The sequence below is a fragment of the Schistocerca piceifrons genome, chromosome 10, assembly GCF_021461385.2.
Source record: "Schistocerca piceifrons isolate TAMUIC-IGC-003096 chromosome 10, iqSchPice1.1, whole genome shotgun sequence".
In the NCBI taxonomy this organism is placed as follows: Eukaryota; Metazoa; Arthropoda; class Insecta; order Orthoptera; family Acrididae; genus Schistocerca; species Schistocerca piceifrons.
In genome coordinates, this window is record NC_060147.1 from 44,931,280 (window position 1) to 44,956,006 (window position 24,727).

General features: G+C 41.5%; 1 protein-coding gene across 1 annotated transcript in view; it reads right to left on the reverse strand.

Moving 5' to 3' along the window:
* The window catches only part of LOC124718988 (zinc finger protein ZFP2-like), an 85,053-nt gene that overhangs the window by 57,166 nt on the left and 3,160 nt on the right, over positions 1-24,727 (reverse strand). Inside the window, exons 4-5 of the mRNA XM_047244658.1 lie at positions 23,865-23,987; positions 11,051-11,177 (exon numbers count right to left, since the gene is read on the reverse strand). Coding sequence (XP_047100614.1) covers positions 11,051-11,177; positions 23,865-23,987 — 250 coding nt within the window. The remainder of the gene's footprint in view (positions 1-11,050; positions 11,178-23,864; positions 23,988-24,727) is intronic.

A 24,727-nucleotide genomic window follows, 5' to 3' on the forward strand; every position in this document is an offset into this window, starting at 1 on the left:
GAAAGTGACTGCATTCAACGACTGTTATGTGATTTATAAATTATAGAGTGCAGCAACCAGTCATCCTTTTCAGATTTTATTGCGTAAATCCAGGTTTCGGCTAGAAGCTAGCCATTCTCAATGCCCTATTTTCTACTGTCAGTGCATGTAAGTCCCTTTGAGTATTCAAAGAACTGTGACTGACACCTAAACAACAGGGACTTACATGCATTGACAGTAGAAAATAGTGCATTTAAAATGGCTAGCTACTAGCTGAAACCTGGATTTGCGTAATAAAATCTAAAAGGAACGACTGATTGCTGCACTCTATAATTTATAAATATTTTTTATGTTTTCTGTTTTAGATTCTGTGTTCAAATGCTTGCCTAATTCCAACGAAGGTTCCTGTTCCTGTGTACAGGGAAATCATTTTGTGATGCATTTCACAAAACTAAGTTTATTTTGGAAATTAACTTTTGCATCACTCTGTCACCACATGGAAACTGCAAAATATTGTTTCAAACTCCTTTATTTCATTAAACCAGTCAGTTGTTGGACAAGTGATCCCATCTGTGGACATTATGGAGATCCAGTCATTACCGGTGGTGTAATATGAATCAGGAACAAGTTTGTCTGAGCATGAGCAGAAGGAACTGTTAATGTGCTTGCATTTAAATGCTATGTAACCCACACTGTATTTCAGTGCATCTTGGAATTCACATACATCACTGGTTCTTGGTTCATAACTAGGAAACTGCATCAGTTATAGTTCTTGTTTGTTAAATTTAGTGCAATCCAAATCAGCTGTCATGTTTCCAGTTATGTGAGTAAACAACTCACTTGTGATGAATTGTATGAAGTCCTGTTCAGTTCCTTCACTAGTACTATCAAAAATTATGTACACTGGGATGACAAAAGTCATGGATGCCTTCTAATATCATGTCAGACATTCTTTTGCCCAGCATAGTGCAGCAGCTCAACAAGTCAATGGAAGTTGCGGTGGCCCGGTGTAATGTTAAGCTCTCTCTATACAGCTTGAGCATTTTCGTGGACTTACTTGTTGAAGAATGCAGGTTCTGCCTTCTTACAGCGCCGATGTCTTCTGCTAGCACCGGATGCTTCTCTGAAGATTTCACTGCTCGGAAGGGGAAATTTTCACTCTCTCGCTATCTCTTTCTCTCTTTATTTAAAAAATACGCTACTCTTGGAATATCATTCAATGCACTAGAACATATTTATTTCCACTTTGTACAAAAAAACAACTAAACTTTATGACATAAGCCCACATATTACCGGGCACCCAGAATCAGTTAATTAAACATTTCTGAACACAATTAATACATAAGCTTTTATCGTGGCTGACTATCCACGTCCAGTCCCCATACTCTCAACAGCAGTTCAACGTCTAGTAAACAGCCACTATTTCAAGTCTCTCCATTTGTTTTTTAACAATACAATGCTACATTACTCTTTGCAGCCGGCCACGCAGCTTCCGGGCCGTATTTGCTCATTCTTGGCAGGTCGTGCTGAACACTTGCCAGTGCCGACGAATTATCTCCCTTCCAGTTTCACCTGCACAAACAATAAACGGGTGCAGTATCCCATGCTCATCTTTACGCGATGCTTTAAAATAAACACAAGTGTCTCCAGACTTTCGTAAAATTCTGGGGGCACTACAAAGTCCCCTGCAGAAATATTGAGCCATGCTGCCTTTACACCCATCTGTAATAGCAATAGTGTTGTCGGTGAGGGATTTTGTGCACAAACTGACCTCTTAATTCTGTCACATAAATGTTGGATGGGATTCACGTTGGACAATCTCGACGGCCAAATCATTCACTCGAACTGTGCAGAACGTGCCGACATGGCGCACTGTCATCCATAAAAATTTCATCATTGTTTGGGAGCATAAAGTCTACGAATGGCTGCAAATGGTCTCCAAGTAAATCAACATAACCATTTCCAGTAACAATGATTAGTTCAGTTGGAGCTGAGGACCCAGTCTATTCCATGCAAACACAGCCCACACCATTATGGAGCCACCACCAGTTTGCACAGTGCCTTGTTGACAAGTTGGGTCCACAGTTTCATGGGTTCTCTGCCACACACAAAACCTACCATCAGCTCTTACCAACTGAAATCGAGACTCGTCTGACCAGGCCACTGTTTTCCAGTCATTTTGGGTCCAACTGAAACAATCATGAGCCTGGGGGAGGCACTGCAGACGATTTCATGCTATTAGCAAAGGCACTCGCATCCGTCGTCTGCTGCCATAGCCTATTAATGCCACATATCACCACACTGTCCTAACACATACGTCAGTCGTGTGTCCTACTTTGATTTCTGCAGTTATTTCATACAGTCTGTTGGCACTCAGAGCTCTACACAATCGCCGCTGCTCTCGGTTGAGTGAAGGCCATCGGCCACTGCACTGTCTGTGGTGAGAGGTAATGCCTGAAATTTGGTATTCTCACAAGGGAACCTCCCCATCGCACCCCCCTCAGATTTAGTTATAAGTTGGCACAGTGGATAGGCCTTGAAAAACTGAACACAGATCAATTGAGAAAACAGGAAGAAGTTGTGTGGAACTGTGAAAAAATAAGCAAAATATACAAACTGAGTAGTTCATGGGAGGATAGGCAACATCAAGGACACTGGGGCCGCAGGAGCGCCGTGGTCTCGTGGTAACGTGAGTAGCTGTGGAACGAAAGGTCCTTGGTTCAAATCTTCCTTCGAGTGAAAAGTTCAATTTTTTATTTTCAGTTTATGTGACAAACTCTTATGTTTTCATCACTTTTTTGGGAGTGATTATCACATCCACAAGAAAACCTAAATCGGGCAAGGTAGAAGAATCTTTTTAGCCATTCACCAAGTGTACAAGTTAGGTGGGTCGACAACATATTCCTGTCATGTGGCGCACATGCCGTCACCAGTGTCGTATAGAATATATCAGATGTGTTTTCCTGTGGAGGAATCGGTTGCCCTATGACCTTGCGATCAAATGTTTTCGGTTCCCATTGGAGAGGCACATCCTTTTGTCTACTAATCGCACGGTTTTGCGATGCGGTCGCAAAACACAGTCACTAAACTTATTACAGTGAACAGAGACATCAATGAACGAACGGACAGATAATAACTATGCAAAAATAAAGAATGTAAAATTTTCACTCGAGGGAAGATTTGAACCAAGGACCTCTCGTTCTCCAGCTGCTCACGCTACCACGGGACCACGGCGCTCCTGAGCTCACAGTGTCCATGATGTTGCCTATGTCGCCCATGGACTACTCAGTTTGTATATTTTGCTTATTTTTTCACAGTTCCACACAACTTCTTCCTGTTTTCTCAATTGATCTGTGTTCAGTTTATCAAGGCCTATCCACTGTGCCAACTTATAACTAAATCTGAGGGGGGTGCGATGGGGAGGTTCCCTTGTCAGTACACTCTTGATATTGTGAATGTCTGAATACTGAATTCCCTAATGATTTCCGAAACAGAATATCCCGTGCCTTCAGAGTCTGTTAATTCCCGTCTTATGGCCCTCATCACGTCGGACACTTTTTCACATGAGTACAAATGACAGGTCTGCCGATGCACTGCCCTTTTATATCTTGTGCATACAATATGCCCACTGTCCGTGTATGTGCATATCGCCACCCCGTGACTTTTGTCACCTCACTGTATTTGCCAACAAGGGGATGTATTCTCTATTACCAGTCAATATTAGAAAATGCATTCGGTTTTTCACTCCCCTCGGGTTGACCACAAAGTTAAGAAAAACGTTCTGCAAGCAGCATTAAGTACAGGCTGTGATGGTAACAGGTTTTCAAGAAGTTTCTTGTTCAAAACTGTAATGTTGGGCATAGTTACTCCAGCATACAAAATACAATTTCTAAGAAATTCATGCAAACGTGGCATATCCCAGAGAACCACAATCTTCTTGTTGGATCTGTAGGGTTTCAACAGTACATTTTTATTGTGGAACCTCCAAGCTCCTTCAAGACCTTTGAGTTCTTCCCTCCCATATCACAAATTACTGCTACAGTTTGTATTCCAGCTGCTTCCAACTGCTTTATTATGTTCAGGAGTAAGTCGTTAGTCAGGGTACAATTCAAGTCAAGATAATAAAGGCTGTTTCCATGATAACATCAAAACACCGCAACCATAAAATTTTTGTTTGACTCTAAAATTACATCATCTGATACGACATAGCACACATGACCACCTACATTCATCCCATCAAAACATAGTGCTCCTATTTTCTTTGGTGCTTGTGACAATCTCAAACACATCTACAAGTCAATTTGGATTTTTTGGTGGTGTCTCAACATCACCCTTTAACCTTCCTTTCAAAGGCAACCCCAGTAGCTCCTTCTTTAAGTCCCATTCATAATCTTCAGAGAGGAAATGATATGAACAAATCCTTGCATTATTCACATTAACAGGATCAGCTCTTTTGGCGTCCAACTGTGCTGTAGTTCTGTCTTTCGGAAATCAACGATAAGTGACATCTGCAGTTCCATATAAAGCATTTAACAACAGTGCAACGATTTCTAATTTTGCTCACAGTACTACAAAATGGCCAGCAATGAGCATAGCTAACAAGAAACTTCATTCAATTAATTTCAACAGGAGTGTTTAGGAATTTGCTTGCATTAAGAATACACATGTAGTGCTCCCACTTCCTGTATTCCTGACGATGTCAAGCTGTTATGCCAGCAGTGGTCTCGCGTCACCTTCGTCGATGTGCTGTGCCGGCTGCCGCTTTCACACAGAAGCGGCGGGATCAGTGGAGGTAGACAGTGCTGCCAACATTCCGACCGTCCACCTCCCTTGAGCCGGTCGCTTCCAAGTCTGAAATCTTGATGGCTGTGAATCTGGAGCATCAGGTACCACACTACCCTGCTCAGTGCTTTGCTTGAAATAACACATTAAAAATATAACATTTCCTGAAAGCACAGAATAGGAACGTTTATGTTCAAATGCTATACTTATTAACAGTAATGAATATGAAATTGAATTATGCATGTTCTAACCATGTAAGATCACTACGGTTGGCAATGAATGGCTACTGAATAAAGTTTACTGTCAATACAAATTACCACGCCCACAAAATGACATGTAACAGCTAGCATGCTAAGAAAATTAGAGTTCTGCCATCCAAAAACTAGTGGAGTACTGGAAACTGTTTTAATCACTCAAATAGCCTTGTGGTATAAATAATCTGATTTTTTCCCAATTTCTGAGTGGAACTTCAGCCATGATCATAACTAACGAAATTCCAACTTTTTCTTGTATTTCTCAAAGTCTTCCAAAATTCAAAAACTTCAAAGTTACCAGGGATGTAGAGCATTAATTCTGCATCAAATCATGTATATTTTGCTACACCTTGGGTTCTAGATTTATTTCGTGAGTCAGTATTTAATTGCTTGTTCACTGCGAGTTTGTGTGTAAATTGCTATTATAGTTCTTTAGCGAAAGTAAATAAAACCATTTATTGTTGCAAGAAAATTCAGGGTATTTTTGTACTGTTTCACAAAAGATAACGTGCTTCAAAGCAAATTGGTATCTGATGTAAGAACAGAAGTGTTAGGCATGAAAGAATATACTCTGAATATTTCACTTCAAAGAACTAGACAGTAGAGACCCACCACGGTATACAAACAACATTAAGAAACTTCTTAAGAAACAACACATTCTCCATAATGGACACAAGGCAAAGTGTGAGCTGAAGATAAGCAACTAAAGTGTTCAATCAATCACTGATACAAGACCCAAACTAGAAAACAGCAAAAATATAGCTGAAATGTTAAATTCAGTCTTCAAGTGTTCCTTTACAAATGAAGATCAAGGTATATTGCTGCCATTCAGTTACCATACTGATGCAGATATGAATGCCACTTTATTGAGAGGGCCTGTACGCCCGCAGGGTACTGCTCCACTAATCAATGTTGGAGCCAATGTCTTGCTGCATCAATAACATCATCATCATCCACATACTGCTTCCTGCGGAGCAGCACTTGGGCTAAATGGATGGAAGTCGAGAGGTTGCGATCTAGCCTGCAGGGTGAATGAGGAAGATTAGTCCAATGAAGTTTCACAGACAGACTTGTGCAAGGCCTTGCGTTGTTATGCAAGTTTTTTTCCCATTTTCATGGTGACAAATACGCTGAAGTAGTTTCTCCAGTTTCCTGAGGGTAGCACAGTATACAGGGTGGTCCATTGATCATGACCGGACCAAATATCTCACGAAATAAGCGTCAAATGAAAACTACACAGAACGAAACTCGTATACCTTGAAGGGGGAAACCAGATGGCGCTATGGTTAGCCCGATAGATGGCGCTGCTGCCATAGGTCAAACGGATATCAACTGCGTTTTTTTACATAGGAACCCCCATTTTTAATTACATATTTGTGTAGTACGTAAAGAAATATGAATGTTTTAGTTGGACCACCTTTTTCGCTTTGTGATAGATGGCGCTGTAATAGTCACAAACATATAGCTCAATTTTAGACGAAGAGTTGGTAACAGGTAGGTTTTTTTAAATTAAAATACAGAACGTAGGTACGTTTGAACATTTTATTTCGGTTGTTCCAATGTGATACATGTACCTTTGTGAACTTATCATTTCTGAGAACGCATGCTGTTACAGCGTGATTACCTGTAAATACAACATTAATGCAATAAATGCTCAAAATGATGTCCGTCAACCTCAATGCATTTGGCAATATGCGTAACGACATTACTGTCAACAGTTCGCCTTCAGTAATGTTCACACATGCATTGAATGTTCGCACATGCATTGACAATGCGCTGACGCATGTTGTCAGGCATTATTGGTGGATCACGATAGCAAATATCCTTCAACTTTCCCCACAGAAAGAAATCTGGGGACCTCAGATATGGTGAACGTGAGGGCCACGGTATGGTGCTTCGATGACCAAGCCACCCGTCATGAAATTTGCTATTCAATACCGCTTCAGCCGCATGTGAGCTGTGTGCCAGACGTTCATCACGTTGGAAGTAAATCACCATTCTGTCATGCAGTGAAACATCTTGTAGTAACAGCGGTAGAACATTATGTAGGAAATCAGCATACATTGCACCATTTAGACTGCCATCGATAAAATGGAGGCCAATTATCCTTCCTCCCATAATGTTGCACCATACATTAACTCACCAAGGTCGCTGGTGTTCCATTTGTCGCAGCCATTGTGGATTTTCCGTTGCCCAATAGTGCATATTATGCCAGTTTATGTAACAGCTGTTGGTGAATGACGCTTCGTCGCTAAATAGAATACGTACAAATAAATCTGTCATCATCCCGTAATTTCTGTTGTGCCCAGTGGCAGAACTGTACACGACATTCAAAGTCGTCGTCATGCAATTTCTGGTGCACAGAAATATGGTACGGGTGCAATTGATGTCGATGTAGCATTCTCGACACCAATGTTTTTGAGATTCCCGATTCTCATGCAATTTGTCTGCTACTGATGTGCGGATTAAATAAGGAAACTATCCGGTGGACAGTCCGGACACTTGGATGATGTCGTCTAGGATACCGAGCAGCATACATACGACACACCTGTTGGGCATTTTGATCACAATAGCCTTACATCAACACAAATCGACCTTTTCCGCAAGTGGTAAACAGTCTATTTTAACACGGGTAATGTATCAGGAAGCAAATACCGTCCGCACTGGTGTAATGTTACGTGATACCACGTACTTATACATTTGTGACTATTACAGGCCATCTATCACAAAGTGAAAAAAGTAGTCCAACTAAAACATTCATATTTCTTTACGTGCTACACGAATATGTGATAAAAAAATGGGGGTTCCTATTTTAAAAAACGCAGTTGATATCCGTTTCACCTATGGCAGCGCCATCTAGCGGGCCAACCATAGCACCATCTGGTTTCTCCCTTAAAGCTAGACGAGTTTTGTTCTTTGTAGTATTTCCGTTTGATGCTTATTTTGCGAGATACTTGGCCCGGACCACCCTGTACTTCAGAGCTGCTCAGTGCACCCTGAGGGAGGATATCAAACAGAGTAACTCCTTGAGCATCCCAGAAGACCATCACATTGACTTAACCGGCTGAGGATGCAGTTTTGAAGTTTTTCTTCAGAAAAGAGGTGGTGTGACACCACACAGTGGATAGCCGTTTTGTTTCCAGTTGGAAGTGACGAACCCACGTGACGATGTTCGACAAAAATCTGTCATGATCAGACCTGTAATGTGCAAGCAGTTCTGAACAAAAAGTCCTTCATTGTTCTTTGTAGTCTTCTATTAGGTGGTGAGTATCCCCAGTGAGTACACACCTTTGAGTACCCGAACTGGTGGACAAGTGTATCAGTGCCAACAGAGACGTCCAGTTGTTCAGCAATGCGTCCAAGTGTGCGGCGAGGTATTTGTGGTAAGTCAATCACCTCGAATGAGAGTGTCTGTATGTTCACAAAGTGTAGGAGTCACAGGTGTTTGCCGCTGGCTGACATGCAGGAGATCAGACAAATTTGTGTCAAATTGTTGCGATGGTGACAGATGCTTCACCAACAATTTGCAGTGTTTTTTTCACTGCTACATCTCTGTAGACATTCTGCTGGTGCTTATGAATATCTGTGATGCTCTGGTTTTCTGCCAAAAGAAATTCAATGGCAGCTCGCCGCTGTGACACCCTAATGAACCCCAAAACCCAATTAGGAAAGACCATCATGATGTAAAGTAGGGAAAAGTTATCCTGACAGGTACGACAACTTTGCCAATGATATAACACCAGAAAGTCTTGATAAACACCAACATTAAGCATTACAGAGTGTGTTTTGGTAGAAAGGAAGGAAGAAAGGTCATCTTTAGCTATTTGCCAAACATTTAAGTAATAATTGCAAATTAACACCATGAAAGTTAAGTCCAAAGAAATGTCTGTCAGAGATAACTTTTATGTGGAAGAGAGTTGTAAATGCAACAAAGAAATTCGATGTGTCTACAATACTCATTCACAGAAAAAGTAAGTCAGTTGCTAGCTATCGTGCTATCAAGTCAAATGAGAGCAGCTCTTGCCATAGTTGAGCAAATGGAGTGCGACGAGATTGTTTTACTTTCAAGAGTTGCTGTTGCATGACGTAGACGCATGGATTTTGTGAACTGATATTCAGACTAGTGACTTGAAGCGAGATAGTATGCTGACTGTGTATACTGAGTTGTTGGACTTTATTAACGGAAGTAGGCAATATTGGACTCAACATTCATATAAGTGAATGGACAAAGTTTCAAAAGACTATAATACACATTTAGGAGACATTCACACAAATACATGAAGAAGATACAATTACACCGAGGGTTAAAGCTGTTGTAATTGTCAAGATACTTGAAACTAATAGAACTGCCAGTGCTACGTAACTACGTGGGCGTGTGGCATGACATTTATAAAGTATTTAGCGAAAAGGAACAATAAAATTGTTCATCAAAAGTGGAAATTCAATGTGTCACTCCATAATTCTATGAATATTTGGTAAATGCTCATCAAAAGTTAATGAACAGTGACTATTTAACTTGGAAATAAATTCATGGACTGTTAGTTGTGACAAGGAAGGTTTGGACATACATAATATTACGATGCAAGATAATTAAGACATTGTTAAATAGTATCTGTGGATCTCGCATCACATAGAGCGAACAATTTTACTTAGCAACAGACAAACAATGACCAATACGATCTGCAATTGAACTTTTTCCTTACTTTTGGTTATGTGGACGATGCGCATGAGGGAAGATTCATTAATTACTGCACTAAAGTGTTAACCGGGCACATAATAATCCAACTTCAAACCATAAGAGACAATCAAAGTGCACAGTTCGCATTAATAAGGAAACTGTGCAGACTCGCAATCAAACTTTAATCATTACACGAGGAACAATTTCTTAAGAGCTTTTTCAGATCTTGTCTCTCATTAACCGATTGAGATGGAGATATCCATCATTGCCGACCGAGCTGTAGCAGTAACAGCTCCACGGCGTCGACAACACCAGCACATGGCAGAGAGGGGATGTCACACCGCCTGCATCGTACCTCCATTATAGATGCCATCTTGAATGCTACGTTTAGTGGTGCCACATACCAGAACTTCATGAAACTATGGTGGCTGAAGCAGGAATATTCCAATGTTCCACGACAAATTCTGCATTGTTTCAACAGAACTTGCTGAAAAAAAGTATTTTGCATTACTTATTGAACACCCCTTCGTATACTGCATGTGGATCATTAGGACAACATTGGGGAAATCAGAGCAAATGCTCAGGCATAAAAGCAAACTTTTTATGCGTACTGTACGCGAATGGAACTGCTGGTAGCAAGTGTGCTGATACTAAAGTACTCTGCCTCACATACCATGTTGTGGCTTGTGAAGTACAAATACACAACAAGCATAAATGTCGAAACACAAATGTAACAAAGCACGGACACTAGCATTTTGCATGCTAACTGTTCCTCTCTCCTACATAACACTAATTAAAATGAACATTTAAGAAAATACTCATCATGATAACAATGATTTCTGCATTGTCTAGGAAGTGCAATGCCAATGGTAGTTCTAAGCTGCAGCCATGTCAATGAATGTGTTCCCACTACAATCCGCCTCAACATCTGTGACAATTAGTGTAGGGACAGTGCTAGTTGGACTTTACAGGACTCCAAACAAACAATATTCATTTGAGGCTAAGTCAACACATTGGTGCCAACATCGTAGCCAATTCTGGATCGTCACTGCCGTAAGCCCCTCATGCATTGCGCCACACTGGCAATAGCCACCATTTGAATATGCAGTAAGTTTAAAATAATGCATACACTGCAATTGATTTTAAGATCACTTCTCCCCCTTTTTAGCTTCATCAATATTTCGGGATGGGTTTGAGCCCCCACAACCTCCCCCCTCCCCCTCAATCTATGTACATGGTTGCAAACATTTAACTCTAAAGAACCATAAGACAGTAACAACAATGGAGGCAAACACAAAGCACAGTAAACTCAAGACAAGAAAGCTATAGAAATAAATCATCCACTAGAGCGTCAAACCTGTATGTCTGCGGAAGTGCCTGCTGAGAGTCGCCTTGTCCCGGAATTCCTTGTGGCATGCTGTACAGATGTACGGCCCACCCCTGGGAATAGTCAATCCCAGTGGGAAGCTCTGTTGCACTTCTGCCTATAATCAAAACACAAAATCATTACCATATTGCATGTGCAACATGAAGCAAACAGAGTAAATACACTGACCAGCCAGAACATTATGAACACTGACCTAGTATTGACATAAACCCATCCAGGCAATAGCAGCATCACCTGGTGAGGAATGACTGATGCTCAGACGAATGCACGGTGCACGTAGTATCACAGAGTGTGTGGCCCGTGTGTAGAAGCCAGATTGTGAATTTCAGGAACTGCACAACTTATCGGATGTTCAAGGAGAACTGTGGTGAGTATCTTCAACACCTGGTGAAACTAAGGTAAAACATGTCCAGATGTTGGGTGGCCACCCCTCATTACAGATGTCAGGACATCGTAGGCTGGGCAGACTGGTGAAACAGGACATGCGGCAAAGTGTGGCGGAATTAACATTAGACTTTAATGCTGGGCAGAGTACAAGTGTTTCTAAACAGTGCAGCCAACCAACACTCCTAATGATGGGCCTCCACAGCCGACGACCCATGTGCCACTGTTTACACCATGAGATTGGCAACTATGACTGAAATGGGCACACGACCATCAGCACTGGATGGTGGTGCAGTGTGTTAATGTGACACCCTCCTCTAATAATACCATATTTTTTTAAAAATAACCAATACCATGTATACTATCGATTCTTATATACGTGAACATTACCTCAGCTGTTTAATTAAATGAATTTCATATTCTACAAAAAGTGGAGCCAACAACAAGAAGAGAAAATGAAGATAAGTAAAAAGTTTTTCTTTTGTATTATCTTACGCCTCTTGTAGATTTTAAAATGTATTGTATTTCAGGCTAAAATGTGTAAAAAGAAATTAATTTGTTAGTTAAAATTACTCTTTTTTAAAAAATATTTGAAATTACGAAATTTCTGGCATATTTAAAATTAATATTATTAATTATGTGATCCAATGCTAATTATTAAATTTATTCCTGGACTCATTTGTAAAATAATGATATATCTTGGCGATGATTCTTGTTTTGTAAAGATAGTTTGTAAACTCTTTGGAATATTGTGAGTACTGCAAAATGTTAGGAGTAGTGGGCATGCTTCTGATGAAAGTAGAATTTTTCTAAGTTTGTCAAGAACAATGTAATAATTGTTTTTTTTAATGTGTAAAACGTAAAGTCAGTGTGATATTTAATAATGTGACAAGGAATAAAATTCAAGAAATATACAGTCAAATCTTCATCAATTATTCAGTTTAACAGGAACCCTCAACATTATAAAAATTACAGCCGCAACAGTGTACCCCAGGACACAAAAAGCGGAGCCAACAACAAGAAGAGAAAATGAAGATAAGTAAAAAGTTTTTCCTTTTGTATTATCTTACGCCTCTTGTAGATTTTAAAATTTGTGCAAAGACAGAGAACTATAATAGCGATGTGTGGGAGGGTAAGATTACAAGTGGCAGAGCGTTGAATGGTCTGATAAATCCCAATACCTTCTTCATCCTGCTGATGGGTGGGCACGAATCCGTCATCTTCCAGGGAAACAGCTACTTGACACTTATACTGTGGGACAGAGACAAGCTGGCGGGAGCTTCATTATGCTCTGGGAAACATTCACAAGGATATCCATGGGTCCAGTAGATGGCCAAGAAGTATCGTACACTGGTTGCAGACCACACACACTCCTTCATGACAATCATGTTTCCTAATGATAGTGGCATTTTTAAATGCACCATGTCACAAGACCAGGAATGTGATGGAGTTGTTCGAGGAACACAGTGGTGAGTTCCAATTGATGTGCTGGACAGCAACTTGTCAGATCTAAAAGTGATCAAACATCTGGCATGCAATTCAACATGGTGTCACAGATCGTTGCCCTCCTCCCTAGAATTTACAGGAATTAGGTGGCTTGTGCATGCAGATGTGGCACCAACTCCCTCCAGCGACCTACCACGGCCTCATTGTTTCCATGCCACGACATATCGCTACTTTTATCTGTTACAAAGGTAGACATACCAGCTATCACGCAGGTGGTCATAATTTTCTGGCTGATCAGTGTACATACACTGAAGTTTTAAAAGGGTTCTGGTTATGTGTTGTGATTGAACCAATAAACTCACAAATTACCTGTCAGCCTGATACTGCTCATGAACTTTTACCTTGACTATTTTCTTATAAACACCTTCTCGTAGTTTCTTCATACTGTGCACCTGCTATGCAGTGCCAAAAACTCTCAACGTGCGACTTCATTTCTGTCTGTAGAGGGTTGAGAGCTGTAAGAGCTCCGTAATCGACAAGTTATGAAATGAAATAACTGCCTTTTAAAGTGCTCTTCTGTATTTTGTTGCTCTTATGAAACATTTACATGCATTGTATGAACAGGTCTCATATTCACCAGAAAAACATTTTCAAAGTTAATATTGTTACATCACAGAAGAGAGTGACATTTACCTTCAGCTTTTAAATTGGGCATTGGCATTGTAGATAGCACCTCTTTGTCTCTGCCTTTCAAAACACTGCCAAGCCGTGAAGCCAAAGCAAAAGCAACTCCTTCTATCAGGCAGACACTATCACTGTCACACTTCCACGATGCTTCCTTCATCACCTCTGCATTTACATGAAACAAAGTGTGCACAGTTGAGATTCTCTTGATACTAACTGCATAAACAATGTTTTCACATGAACATCTTTTATCTGATTGTGAGGAAGAGGTGGGACTCCACGTTACACCACAACACAGATGAAATAAAACATTTAATGGCATGTCAGACCACCTTTGGAAGGCAATGCAGCAGCAATTCTGCATGACAAATTCTCGGCAGGTTTCCAGAGGTGTGTGTCACCAGACGCCTACACACAGGTCACACAGTTACCATATACAGGGTGTCTCAAAAGAAAGTATATATTTGATGTGTCAAAATAAAATATAGGCTGAAGTCTACGGACACTATCTTTATTTATTATTCAAATATACAGGTTAGGAATTTTCTTCTTAAAAATAATGTCATTTAAATGCAAATCAGCATGCCTATGGCACTCATTTAAATGACGACAAAATTTTGCATGGCAGCTCGGCACATAGACAGTGGGGTGGCTGCCACTTTTCTACGGATATTTTCTATCAATTGATCCAGATAAGTCAGATTATTGACATATATTTTAGATTTGACAGATCCCCACAAGAAAAAAATCCATGATGCTCAAATCTGGATTACGTGGGGCAATTTGTGTCACCTCTCCTGGAGATCAGTTTGCCAGGAAACACTTCATGAGTTCACAGAATAGATGCATAGATGTGTGTGCTGTGGTTCCATTTTGATGTAACCATGTTCTTTTGTTATAACCAGAAATGTTTTGCAATTCAGTTACCAAATGAGTCATTTATCATTGTCACGTAATGTTCCAAATTCACTGTAACAGCACAACCGTTCCTGTCCTCAAAAAAGTATGTGGCAATTATTACTCGAGCCGACATTGTAGCCCTTGCAGTAACTTTTGGTGAATGAAGCGGTTTCTCCTGTGTCTGTTTAGGATTTGGTGCACTCCAGTAGTTGCAATTTTGCTTTTTGATGTGATTGTTCAGGTGAAAATGAGTCTCAACAGAGAACAAAATGACGATAAATGAAGGGCACTCAGTCACATCATTAACAAACTGAAGCCTATACCTGGCATCCTGAGACTTTAATTCTTGTACCAACTGGAATTTGTAATGGTGCAGTTAACAGTAATTTTGCAGAATTTTGTGCACTGATGAGCTATGTACATTTAAAGAACTTGCATGCTTACGAATGGAGAGGTTAGCATCATCACAAACGGACCAATTTGCACTCTCCACCGATTCACCTGTTCTGATGACCTTGACCACCTAGACTTTTTTTCCAGTGTTGAACCGGTCTCCACAAATGTTTTGATCCATTTCCGGACAAGGGGAATACTTGAGGCATCAGTCACATTATGCAATCCGTGATGACTGCAAAACTTTGTCCACATTACAGATACCAAATTGCAGTCTTTGTAAAATTCTCACACACAGAACGTGCAGTCCACTCCTGAGAAGGGCTCCGTATCGTCTGAGATCCTAAAGGCCAAGCAGGCGATGAACGTAACCCATCCTGCCCCCCATTCTCCACTGGCTTGCTGCTCACGCACAGAGAGCTCTTCAAATATACACTTTTGTTTGAGACACCCTGTATTACATGTCGATGGTCTGAGTGTGTGAAGCATCCCACATGTGTCCCATCAGGTTCAAACTGGGCAAATTTGGTGGCTGAGACATGTCAATGTGAGTTCATTGTCATGGTCTTCACACCACTATAGCACTGTTCTGGCCTTGTGGCACATGAAGTTATCCTGCTGGAAGATGGCACTGCCATGGGGAAGACATCAAGCATGAAGGGAAGCAGGTATCCCATAATATTTTGTACATATTGCATAGCTGTGACTGTGCCTTCTATTACTCCAAGTCCCACGGATGCCACGGTGAATGTCCTCCACAGCATAATACTGCCCCCACAAGCCACATCCATGGCACACAGCACATTTCATATACCTTTTCAACTCTGTGACGGCGTATCCACAGATGAATGTCAATCTGGTGTAATGAGGAACACGATTCAACTGACTGGGTGACATGTTTACATCAACGTGTGATCCAATCTGAATTACCCCTGCCCACTGCCTTCTTAATTGACGATGTCATCGTGTCAACATGGGGACATGTAGGAGTAGTCTTCTGTGAAGCATCATGTTCAACAATGTGTGTAGAACGATGTGCTCTGAAACACTCATGCTTGCAACACCACTGCTCTCCATCATTGGATCTTCCACAGATTGCTGCCTATACGTTTTACAGGATGGGCAAGCATTCAACCACCACATTCTGTGACGAAGCACAGATGCCCAATACACTGTCTTTTTGCAGTTTTGCCATCTTTCAACCACTTCCCATTGGTGCTTACGCCAGTAGCCAATAAAGAGCCAACTAACATTGCCATTTCTGAGATGCATGTTCCCAGGTGCTGGGCCATAACAATCTGCCTTTTGCCAAAGTCAATTACGTCAGTGGATTTCTCGATTCACGAGCTGTATCACTGTTAGAATGGTTACCCATCCACGTCTTTTCAGTGTATACAGATTGTCTGTTCTAACTTGAGACAGCTAAATATCTCAAAAACAATGCATCGCACAAAAAAAAGAAGGAAAAAAAGAATGTTCTAGGTGAAAAGTTAACATCAGTAATGGAGACATCTGTCTGTGCTAAAACTAGCCACCACCTAACCATCCCTCCTGCTTGGGCATAGTCAGCTTTGTATTTTCCAATCGCAACATCTCCTCCCCAATATTTATTCCATATTTGGATTCTATGCCAAAAAAATGTACAGTTTAGTCAAACCATTGTTTCCTATTCATGGTAGATGACATGGTAATTAACAAATACAAAGTGTGCCTGTTTTTGCAATTAAGAACCGACACATTCGATTCTACATTTAATTTACGATGTAATTGTAAACCTTTGTGCTCTAATAATTCATATTGATGTTCAAACATTGTTCTAGTGTTGCAAATGTGATTGTACAGTACAAATAATATGGCAACATACTGACATTTCTGGCAAATGAGCTACCTGTATGGTAATCTAGTTTTCTGTTTGTTTTGTTGTAGGGCACGCAAACAACTAGGGTCATGCACACCTTTGTCAGAAACATAGGACGTGAAGATGAAACAGTGTTAAAAATGACTACACATTAAGCCCAAGCGACGGAGGGTAAAATCGCTAAAAACAGGGACTTGGAGAAAGGTCCATTTTACACAGAGTACGTGAAGGAACTTGCCCCCCTTCTTGCAGCGGTGTACCGTAGGTCTCTAGAAGAGCGTAGGAAAGGATTGGAAAAGGGCACAGGTCATCCCCGTTTTCAAGAAGGGACGTCGAACAGATGTGCAGAACTATAGACCTATATCTCTAACGTCGATCAGTTGTAGAATTTTGGAACACGTATTATGTTCGAGTACAATGACTTTTCTGGAGACTAGAAATCTACTCTGTAGGAATCAGCATGGGTTTCGAAAAAGACGGTCATCTAAAACCCAGCTCGCGCTATTCGTCCACGAAACTCAGAGGGCCAGAGACACGGGTTCACAGGTAGATGCCGTGTTTCTTGACTTCCGCAAGGCGTTCAATACAGTTCCCCACAGTCGTTTAATGAACAAAGTAAGAGCATATGGACTATCAGACGAATTGTGTGATTGGATTGAAGAGTTCCTAGATAACAGAACGCAGCATGTCATTCTCAATGGAGAGAAGTCTTCCGAAGTAAGAGTGATTTCAGGTGTCCTGCAGGGGAGTGTCATAGGACCGTTGCTATTCACAATATACATAAATGACCTTGTGGATGACATCGGAAGTTCACTAAGGCTTTTTGCAGATGATGCTGTGGTGTATCGAGAGGTTGTAACAATGGAAAATTGTACGGAAATGCAGGAGGATCTGCAACGAATTGACGCATGGTGCAGGGAATGGCAATTGAATCTCAATGTAGACAAGTGTAATGTGCTGCAAATACATAGATGTATGTAGATGTAGAAATATGCCATAGAGACAATGGAGGTCCTGAACTAAAGATTGAATGTCCTTCACCATATTGCTACGATGGATAAAAAGTAAAATGCGGTTGACAGTCTGCGTGCTGTTCGCTAAAATGGCCGATAACTCAGACGGCAATCATAAATGAGAATTTAAGTGATTACAAAAAAGGGCAATCCGTCAGGAAATGGTGAACAGTAAGAAGTTGTGGGCAATGAGCACAATGTGGTGTGGGATCACCACTTAACAAACGGCGATAGCTAAAAAGACAGTGCCCGATACGCACCTAGCTAAAATAATCTCCTCACAGCGACAGGGTCGAGAGGAGGTCGACCAAGCCCCTGGAAGTGGTTTAATTCCACGGAGGTTGTTCCCGTGAAGGGAACACCAGTGGTGATGCCAAAGTGACAACACCTGCTGACAAACGGCAACACAGAGATCACCAGAGGGTGTGGAAGAACTAGTGGCCTGAGATAGGAGGACTGCAGCCGTGGCAGCAGTGTCAGCGGCTTCGTTTCCCGTCAGACTGGTGTGACCAGGGACCTACATAAACGTCACAGTAGCTCCTTCAAGAGCGAGCAAGTGAAAGCTAACCTGGTGCCATTGTAGTACACAATGGGTGGTGTACAGCACCCAGAGGCTCTGAAGGGCACTGAGAGATTCTGAGCAGATGACGCAATTCATAAGCCTGTGTTGCCAGATGTACTGTAGTGTCGGACACAGGTTGAAGATTCAAATGGTTCAAATGGCTCTGAGCAATATGGGACTTAACATCTGAAGTCATCAGTCCCCTAGAACTTAGAACTACTTAAACCTAACTAACCTAAGGACATCACACACATCCATGACCAAGGCAGGATTCGAACCTGCGACCATAGCAATTTCAAACATATGATAGGTACGATAGGCAATTACATCTCTATCATCAAAACTTTCAAGTCCAGGTACACTAGAAACTCCACTACCACCTCTAACTATGGCAACAGTGAACCATCCATTTCCACGTGAGAAAGTATCGTTTATGTCCACGCTAAAATTAAGTGAACATCCTAGAAATACACACGGTCCATCGACAAGGGCGGAGGCTGCAACACTCTTGACTGGAATGCAATTTTTCTTGTCTATCTTGTCAGTTTGAAAAAATTTATAAAGCATAGTTCCCCAAGCTGGGCCTCCACTTGAAAGTTTTAATGATAGAGATGTAATTGCCTATCGTACTTATCATATGTTTGAAATTGCTAATAAAGACTTTGGTAAATCTGCTTATGATTCTACTTCTACACTTGTATTGTATACACGTAACAAAAGAAAACTCAATCCTAATGAATCTGTATTTATTTGGATTAAAGGTAAAGGTGTATGTGAATATGTAAAATTTGTTGGTGATTGTACTGTATATTTTCATAAATAAAGATCTGTCGTCGTCATCGTCACTCAACAGTCTACAAAAATATAGAAAACATTGAACATACAACAACAGTAGGAGACAAGAAGAATCGCATTCCAGTCAAGAGTGTTGCAGCCCACGCCCTCGTCGATGGACCTTGTGTATTTCTAGGTTGTTTACTTAATTTTAGCTTGGACATAAACAATACTTTCTCACATGGAAATGGATGGTTCACTGTTGCCATAGTGAGAGGTGGTAGTGTTGCAGCCCATGCTCTTGTCGATGGACCTTGTGTATTTTTTGGATGTTCTCTTAATTTTAGCTTGGATATAAACGATACATTCTCTCATGGAAATGGATGGTTCACTGTTGCTATAGTGAGAGGTGGTAGCGGAGTGTCTAGTGTACCTGGACTTGAAAGTTTTAATGAAAGAGATGTAACTGCCTACAACATCTGGGGACAAGAAGAATCGGATTCCAGTGAAGAGTGTTGCAGCCTATGCTCTCGTCGATGGACCTTGTGTATTTTTTGGATGTTCTCTTAATTTTAACTTGGTCCCAGACTGAAGCACCTAGAACTGCTCGGCCATCGCGGCCGGCCAGGTTGAAGAGCTCTGCTGTAAATACTAAGCAGTGTTCCAGAAGTGAATACTGAAAAACGTTGGTGCCAATGATGAAGGCACACCCGACACCACAGTCATTCTCAGAGCCACCAGTGTACACAAAGGAACTATCATGAAGTTCCGTGTGAAGGTCGAGAAACATACGGCAATAGAGCGAGGCTGGAGTAGTACCCTTAGGAAGCAGATGAAGTCCAAGGAGAACATGGACCGCCGCACAAAGCCAACGTGGTGAAGGGCTCACACCAATTGGGAAAGTGGCAGTTAGAGTGGAGTTAAGCTGCCAGGGATATAGCTGAAAGCGAACTCCATGAGGTAACAGAGAAGAGGGACAGGCCCCATACTGGCAATCAAAGGAGTCATCAAAGGAGGAGGCATACAATGGGTAGCCAGACATGGCAGACAAATGGCATGCATATCTGCTAAGGAGAAAATTGTGGCAGTACGACAGCGGTAGTTCAGCAGCTTGTGCATAATGACTCTCAACTGGGCTAGTGTACAAGGCACCAGTGGGCAAACAGATGCCACTACAGTGGATTCCACTGAGACAATATAAGACAGACAGGCATGCAGATGCATAAATGAAATGCTCATACTCTAGTTTTGATCAGACAAAAGACCAGAACAAATGGAGGGGGGTAGTCGAATCTGCTCCCCAGGAAGTACTGCTGAGGATACGTAGCACACTGAGGGTCCACATAGAGCGGCAGGCAGGGAAGACGCATGGGAGGACCAAGAAAGTTGCCTATCAAGCATGAGCCCCAGGAATTTCATAGTTTCGATCAACAGAAGAGCAACAGGCCGAAAATGTAAGGATAGTAGGGAAGCAATTACACTGCCAGGAATTCATGCAAACAGTTTTGTCAATGGAAAAGGAATAGCCATTGTCACTGCTCCACGAGTAAAGAAGACGGCACTGGAAACACCACTTGAGGAGACAAATGTGCAGAAAACCATTCATGACGCAGGTTGAAAAAGTGACAGGACAGCCAATTGCAGAACAGAGTGCTCAAAATCCACACTGTGCAGTGGTTGGTAACCTGCGAGACTCAATCCACCATACCAGTAGGCAGGAATCATATATTCCATAACATTGCAAATACAGCTGGTGAGAGAAATGGGGCGGTAGCTAGAAGGGAGGTGTTTGTCCTTACTGGACTTCAGTAGGGGTATGACACATCAGTATCTGTGCAACGTGCCCTCTGCCTAAAGGCAGTAGTATGTGTGAAGCAGGAAGTGCTTGCCTGCAAGAGAAAAGTTCTGCATCATCTGGATGTGAACTTCACCTGGCCCTGGGGCAGAGGATTGAGATGAAGTGAGAGCAGGATCTAGCTCCTCATAGTAAAGGTGGCATTGTAGCCCTCCACTCATTTCCAACGGAGGGAGGCAGGGTGATAGTTGGTGGAGCTCGAAATCCCCACAAAATTGTAGCCCAAAGTGTTGGAGATAGCAGTAGGATTCACTATGACATCATCTGCTATGGTCAGGCTGGAGATTGGGGAACGAACCTTGGTCCCGGAAAGCTAACACTGGTTGGCCCACTTGACTGAAGAGGGAGTACAACTTTTAGAGGAACTAGTAAATGAAATCCAGCGAGTGTTTTTGCTATCTTGGAAAATGTGACAACACTGTGCACACAACTTTATAATGAATGCATTGTAGAATGACTGTTAGAAATGCTGAGCGCACGTCTCTGCCTGCGAATTGCGTCAAGACACACCTCACTCCAGCAAGGGACTTGGACATGGCGCAGTAAAGATGAAATGCGAGGAATAGAACATTCTGGTCGGTAAGGATAACATTTGTAAAATATTCTACCTTGCTATCAGAACTACTGAAATGTTGTTCATTGAAGGTCTGCAGGGAGAAGTCAAGCCTCCATTCGGCCATAGAAAGCTGCCATTTGGAGGTGCACTTAGGTGGGGTAGGAATTGGCAAGTGGATAGCATGAGTATGTGTTAGAGAGAGCAGATCACTAGAGATAACAGATAAGCTGGGCAGTGCACAAGGAGAAGTCCAAATGGGAATAGGTGTGTGTGGAGCCTCAGAGGAAAGTGGGTACATGTTAAGGCAGATGAGGTTGAGTTGCTGAGAAGGTCAGTCAAGAGGACACCTCTCAGACTGGTTCTTTGAGATCTCCAAAGGGGATAGTGGGCATTAAAGTCACCAAGCAGCAAAAAGGGGTGAGGGAGTTGTCACTGTGGTACAAATTCATGATGAACTAATCCTTCAAGGTCAAAGGAAACTATCAGCATGGCTTTGACATTTGACCTGATCTGAACAGATGAGCTTTTTTTGTTCTTGGGGGAACCTTTCCTGACCCATTGTGAAGAATGAACCTTGGTCTCTACATCACAACCGTAGACCCACATCTCATCACCAGTTATGATTCTCTTAAGAAACATATCGCTCTCATTTGCGCAATCCAAAAGCTCTTCGCACACTGCCACGTGAAGATCTTTCCAGTCACGACTCATGAGCTTCGGGATGAACTTGGCGACAACACAATGCACTCCAAGATACCGTTACCAGATTTCATTATATGATCCGACTGAAATGTTACAGTCTTCTACAATCTCTCTGAGAGTCAGTCTTCGATTGGCATGCACAAATTTGTTGATGTTGCTGACATGAGGGTTATTGGAAGAAGCTGAAGGTCATCCTGAATGAGTGTCATCTATAATTTCTGTTGAGCCATTTTTAAACCGTGTGAACCATTCGTAACACCAATTACAGCTTAAGCACTCATCACCGTAGGCTTCCTCCACCATTTGGTGTGTCTCTGTATCGGATTTCTTGAGTTTCACACAAAATCTAATGCAGACACATTGCTCCTTTAACTCTGCCATCTCAAAATTCGCAAACTGTGTGACATAACATTTGGAAATACGGAAGCGTCCGATCCCGCCCGTCTGCTTTGACCCATGACGTCACAAATATGGCGGAAACAAAAACAAACACACACACTTTCCACAAGAAGCCTAATGACACTAACGGGACAAGTGCGGGAAATGGGGTGTTTTGGGTGGGGGGCAAACTAAATATAAACAAATTTAGATGCCTTGCATAGCTACAACGTGTAAGTGAAGACAGCCATACATGAATACCCACCCACCTCCCCAGGGGTCGTAACCCCTGCAACCCATAGAAGATAAAGATGCTTCAGTAGCTGATTAGTGTTTTTTGTCTTTTTAAAAAAAAATATCTCATGGGATAGAACGAACAAATCAGAAAGATAAATATAATAAACTAAAACAGAAATTGGGTGAAACAGATAATTAAAATACGTAATAAGTGTTTTTAAATTTTAAAAAAAATCTCACGAGATAGAACAAACAGATCAGAAAAGTAAATAAAGTAAGATAAAACAGAACTGGAGACAGCCACACTCAAACCAAACTCCGTGCCGTCATGACGTCACACACGACAACACCCTTACGTCACGGGTCAAAGCCGACGCGTGGGATCGGACGCTTCTGTCGACCCCAACATTCTACTCGATAGCACTGATTGATAACTAACAGACATATAACAATGAAACTTTTGGCAGTTACTCATTAAACACAGGCGTTTGCGGGGGTGCCAACCGCATTTTGGATCAACCCACCAATGGCGTGAAATTACGAATGTTCCAGAATTTTTTTAACACACCTCATACTTTAAGTACAATACCTTACTAGAGTGATCTTCATAAAGTCCACGACTTTATTTTTTATACTCTGAAGGTAACAAACTTTGGTAAATCTGTATTTTTTCTATATCAAAATGTTGAATAAAAGCAAAATGTATATTGTAATCAAAGTACTGAGACTATAATGCTATATTTTGGTACTGAGTTTGAGTGTGTTCGAAATTCTAAGCTTTCAGAGAATATCTTTCAGAGCTGCAGCATCAGGGGACCATTGTCAAGTCGGACAATGTAGGCACGGTTGTTGATTTTTGCTAGTTTACTCTTTAAAAAAATAACTGCCTACATACTCAGTGATGTTATCCATCTTGTTTGCATTCCTGTCAACGGCTCAACTCCTCGACTACACAGTGAGTTGATGTTTTACTATTCCAATCATTTATTTGCTACAAGTCATAAATATAACTATACATTACTCAACTATTGTGGTTGCTGACCTTTTTATTCTGAACACTGTTGTCTTTGGCCACTTCTCCACTGCAGTTTGTACTTTCTTCTTGATCAACAGCAACCTGATCTTGGGCAGTTTCATCTCCACTTTCTTCCTCTGTTGAAGATTTCTAAAAAATAAACAAAGATTATTTTAGATGAAAACAAACTAGTTTTCATCTTTAGATCAATAACAGAATTATATTTGGTGAAAGTGCATACAGCCCACAGAAATAGTAACTAAAAAGCTCAGAACGATTAGCAGATGAGCCTCGCTGTACTGTTGGGTCCTGACGGAAAATTGTGCGGGTCGACCAAAGCATCCGATCCCACCCGTCGGCTTTGACTCGTGACGTAAGGCTGTTGTGATGTGTGACATCACGACGGCGCCAAATTTAGTTTGTGAGATTGCCGTGTTTGTAGATGTCATTTTGTGTGATCAGTTGTGATCTCTGATGGTGTGTCAGGTGATGTTTTTGGTTTAGTTTGCGTGTGTGGCGTGTTTATGAGTGGCGTATTGTTGCAGTTGGTGGTTCTGTCTGGTGGTGTGTTTATGGGTAGCGTTTTACGTGGCATATGGGGTTCATTTGTGTGATAGCATTGCACGTGCGTGGTACTGATAGCATTGCATGTGCTTGGTACCGGGACTGTGCTTTCAGAGGAATATTTGTCAGTGAGTTAACAATTTTAGTTTCGTTATTTCGACATTACTGTAGTTTTCTTCTGTTCGTCGTGTGTGAATTTTGGTAAATTGCTTTTTTTTATGTCTTTGGTAGGTATGGATATGACTGACAAAGTCAACAGTTTTCGGTTGTTGGCGATAATGGGGGACAGTGCATTGCCTCTAATAAAATTTCTTCAATTATTCAGA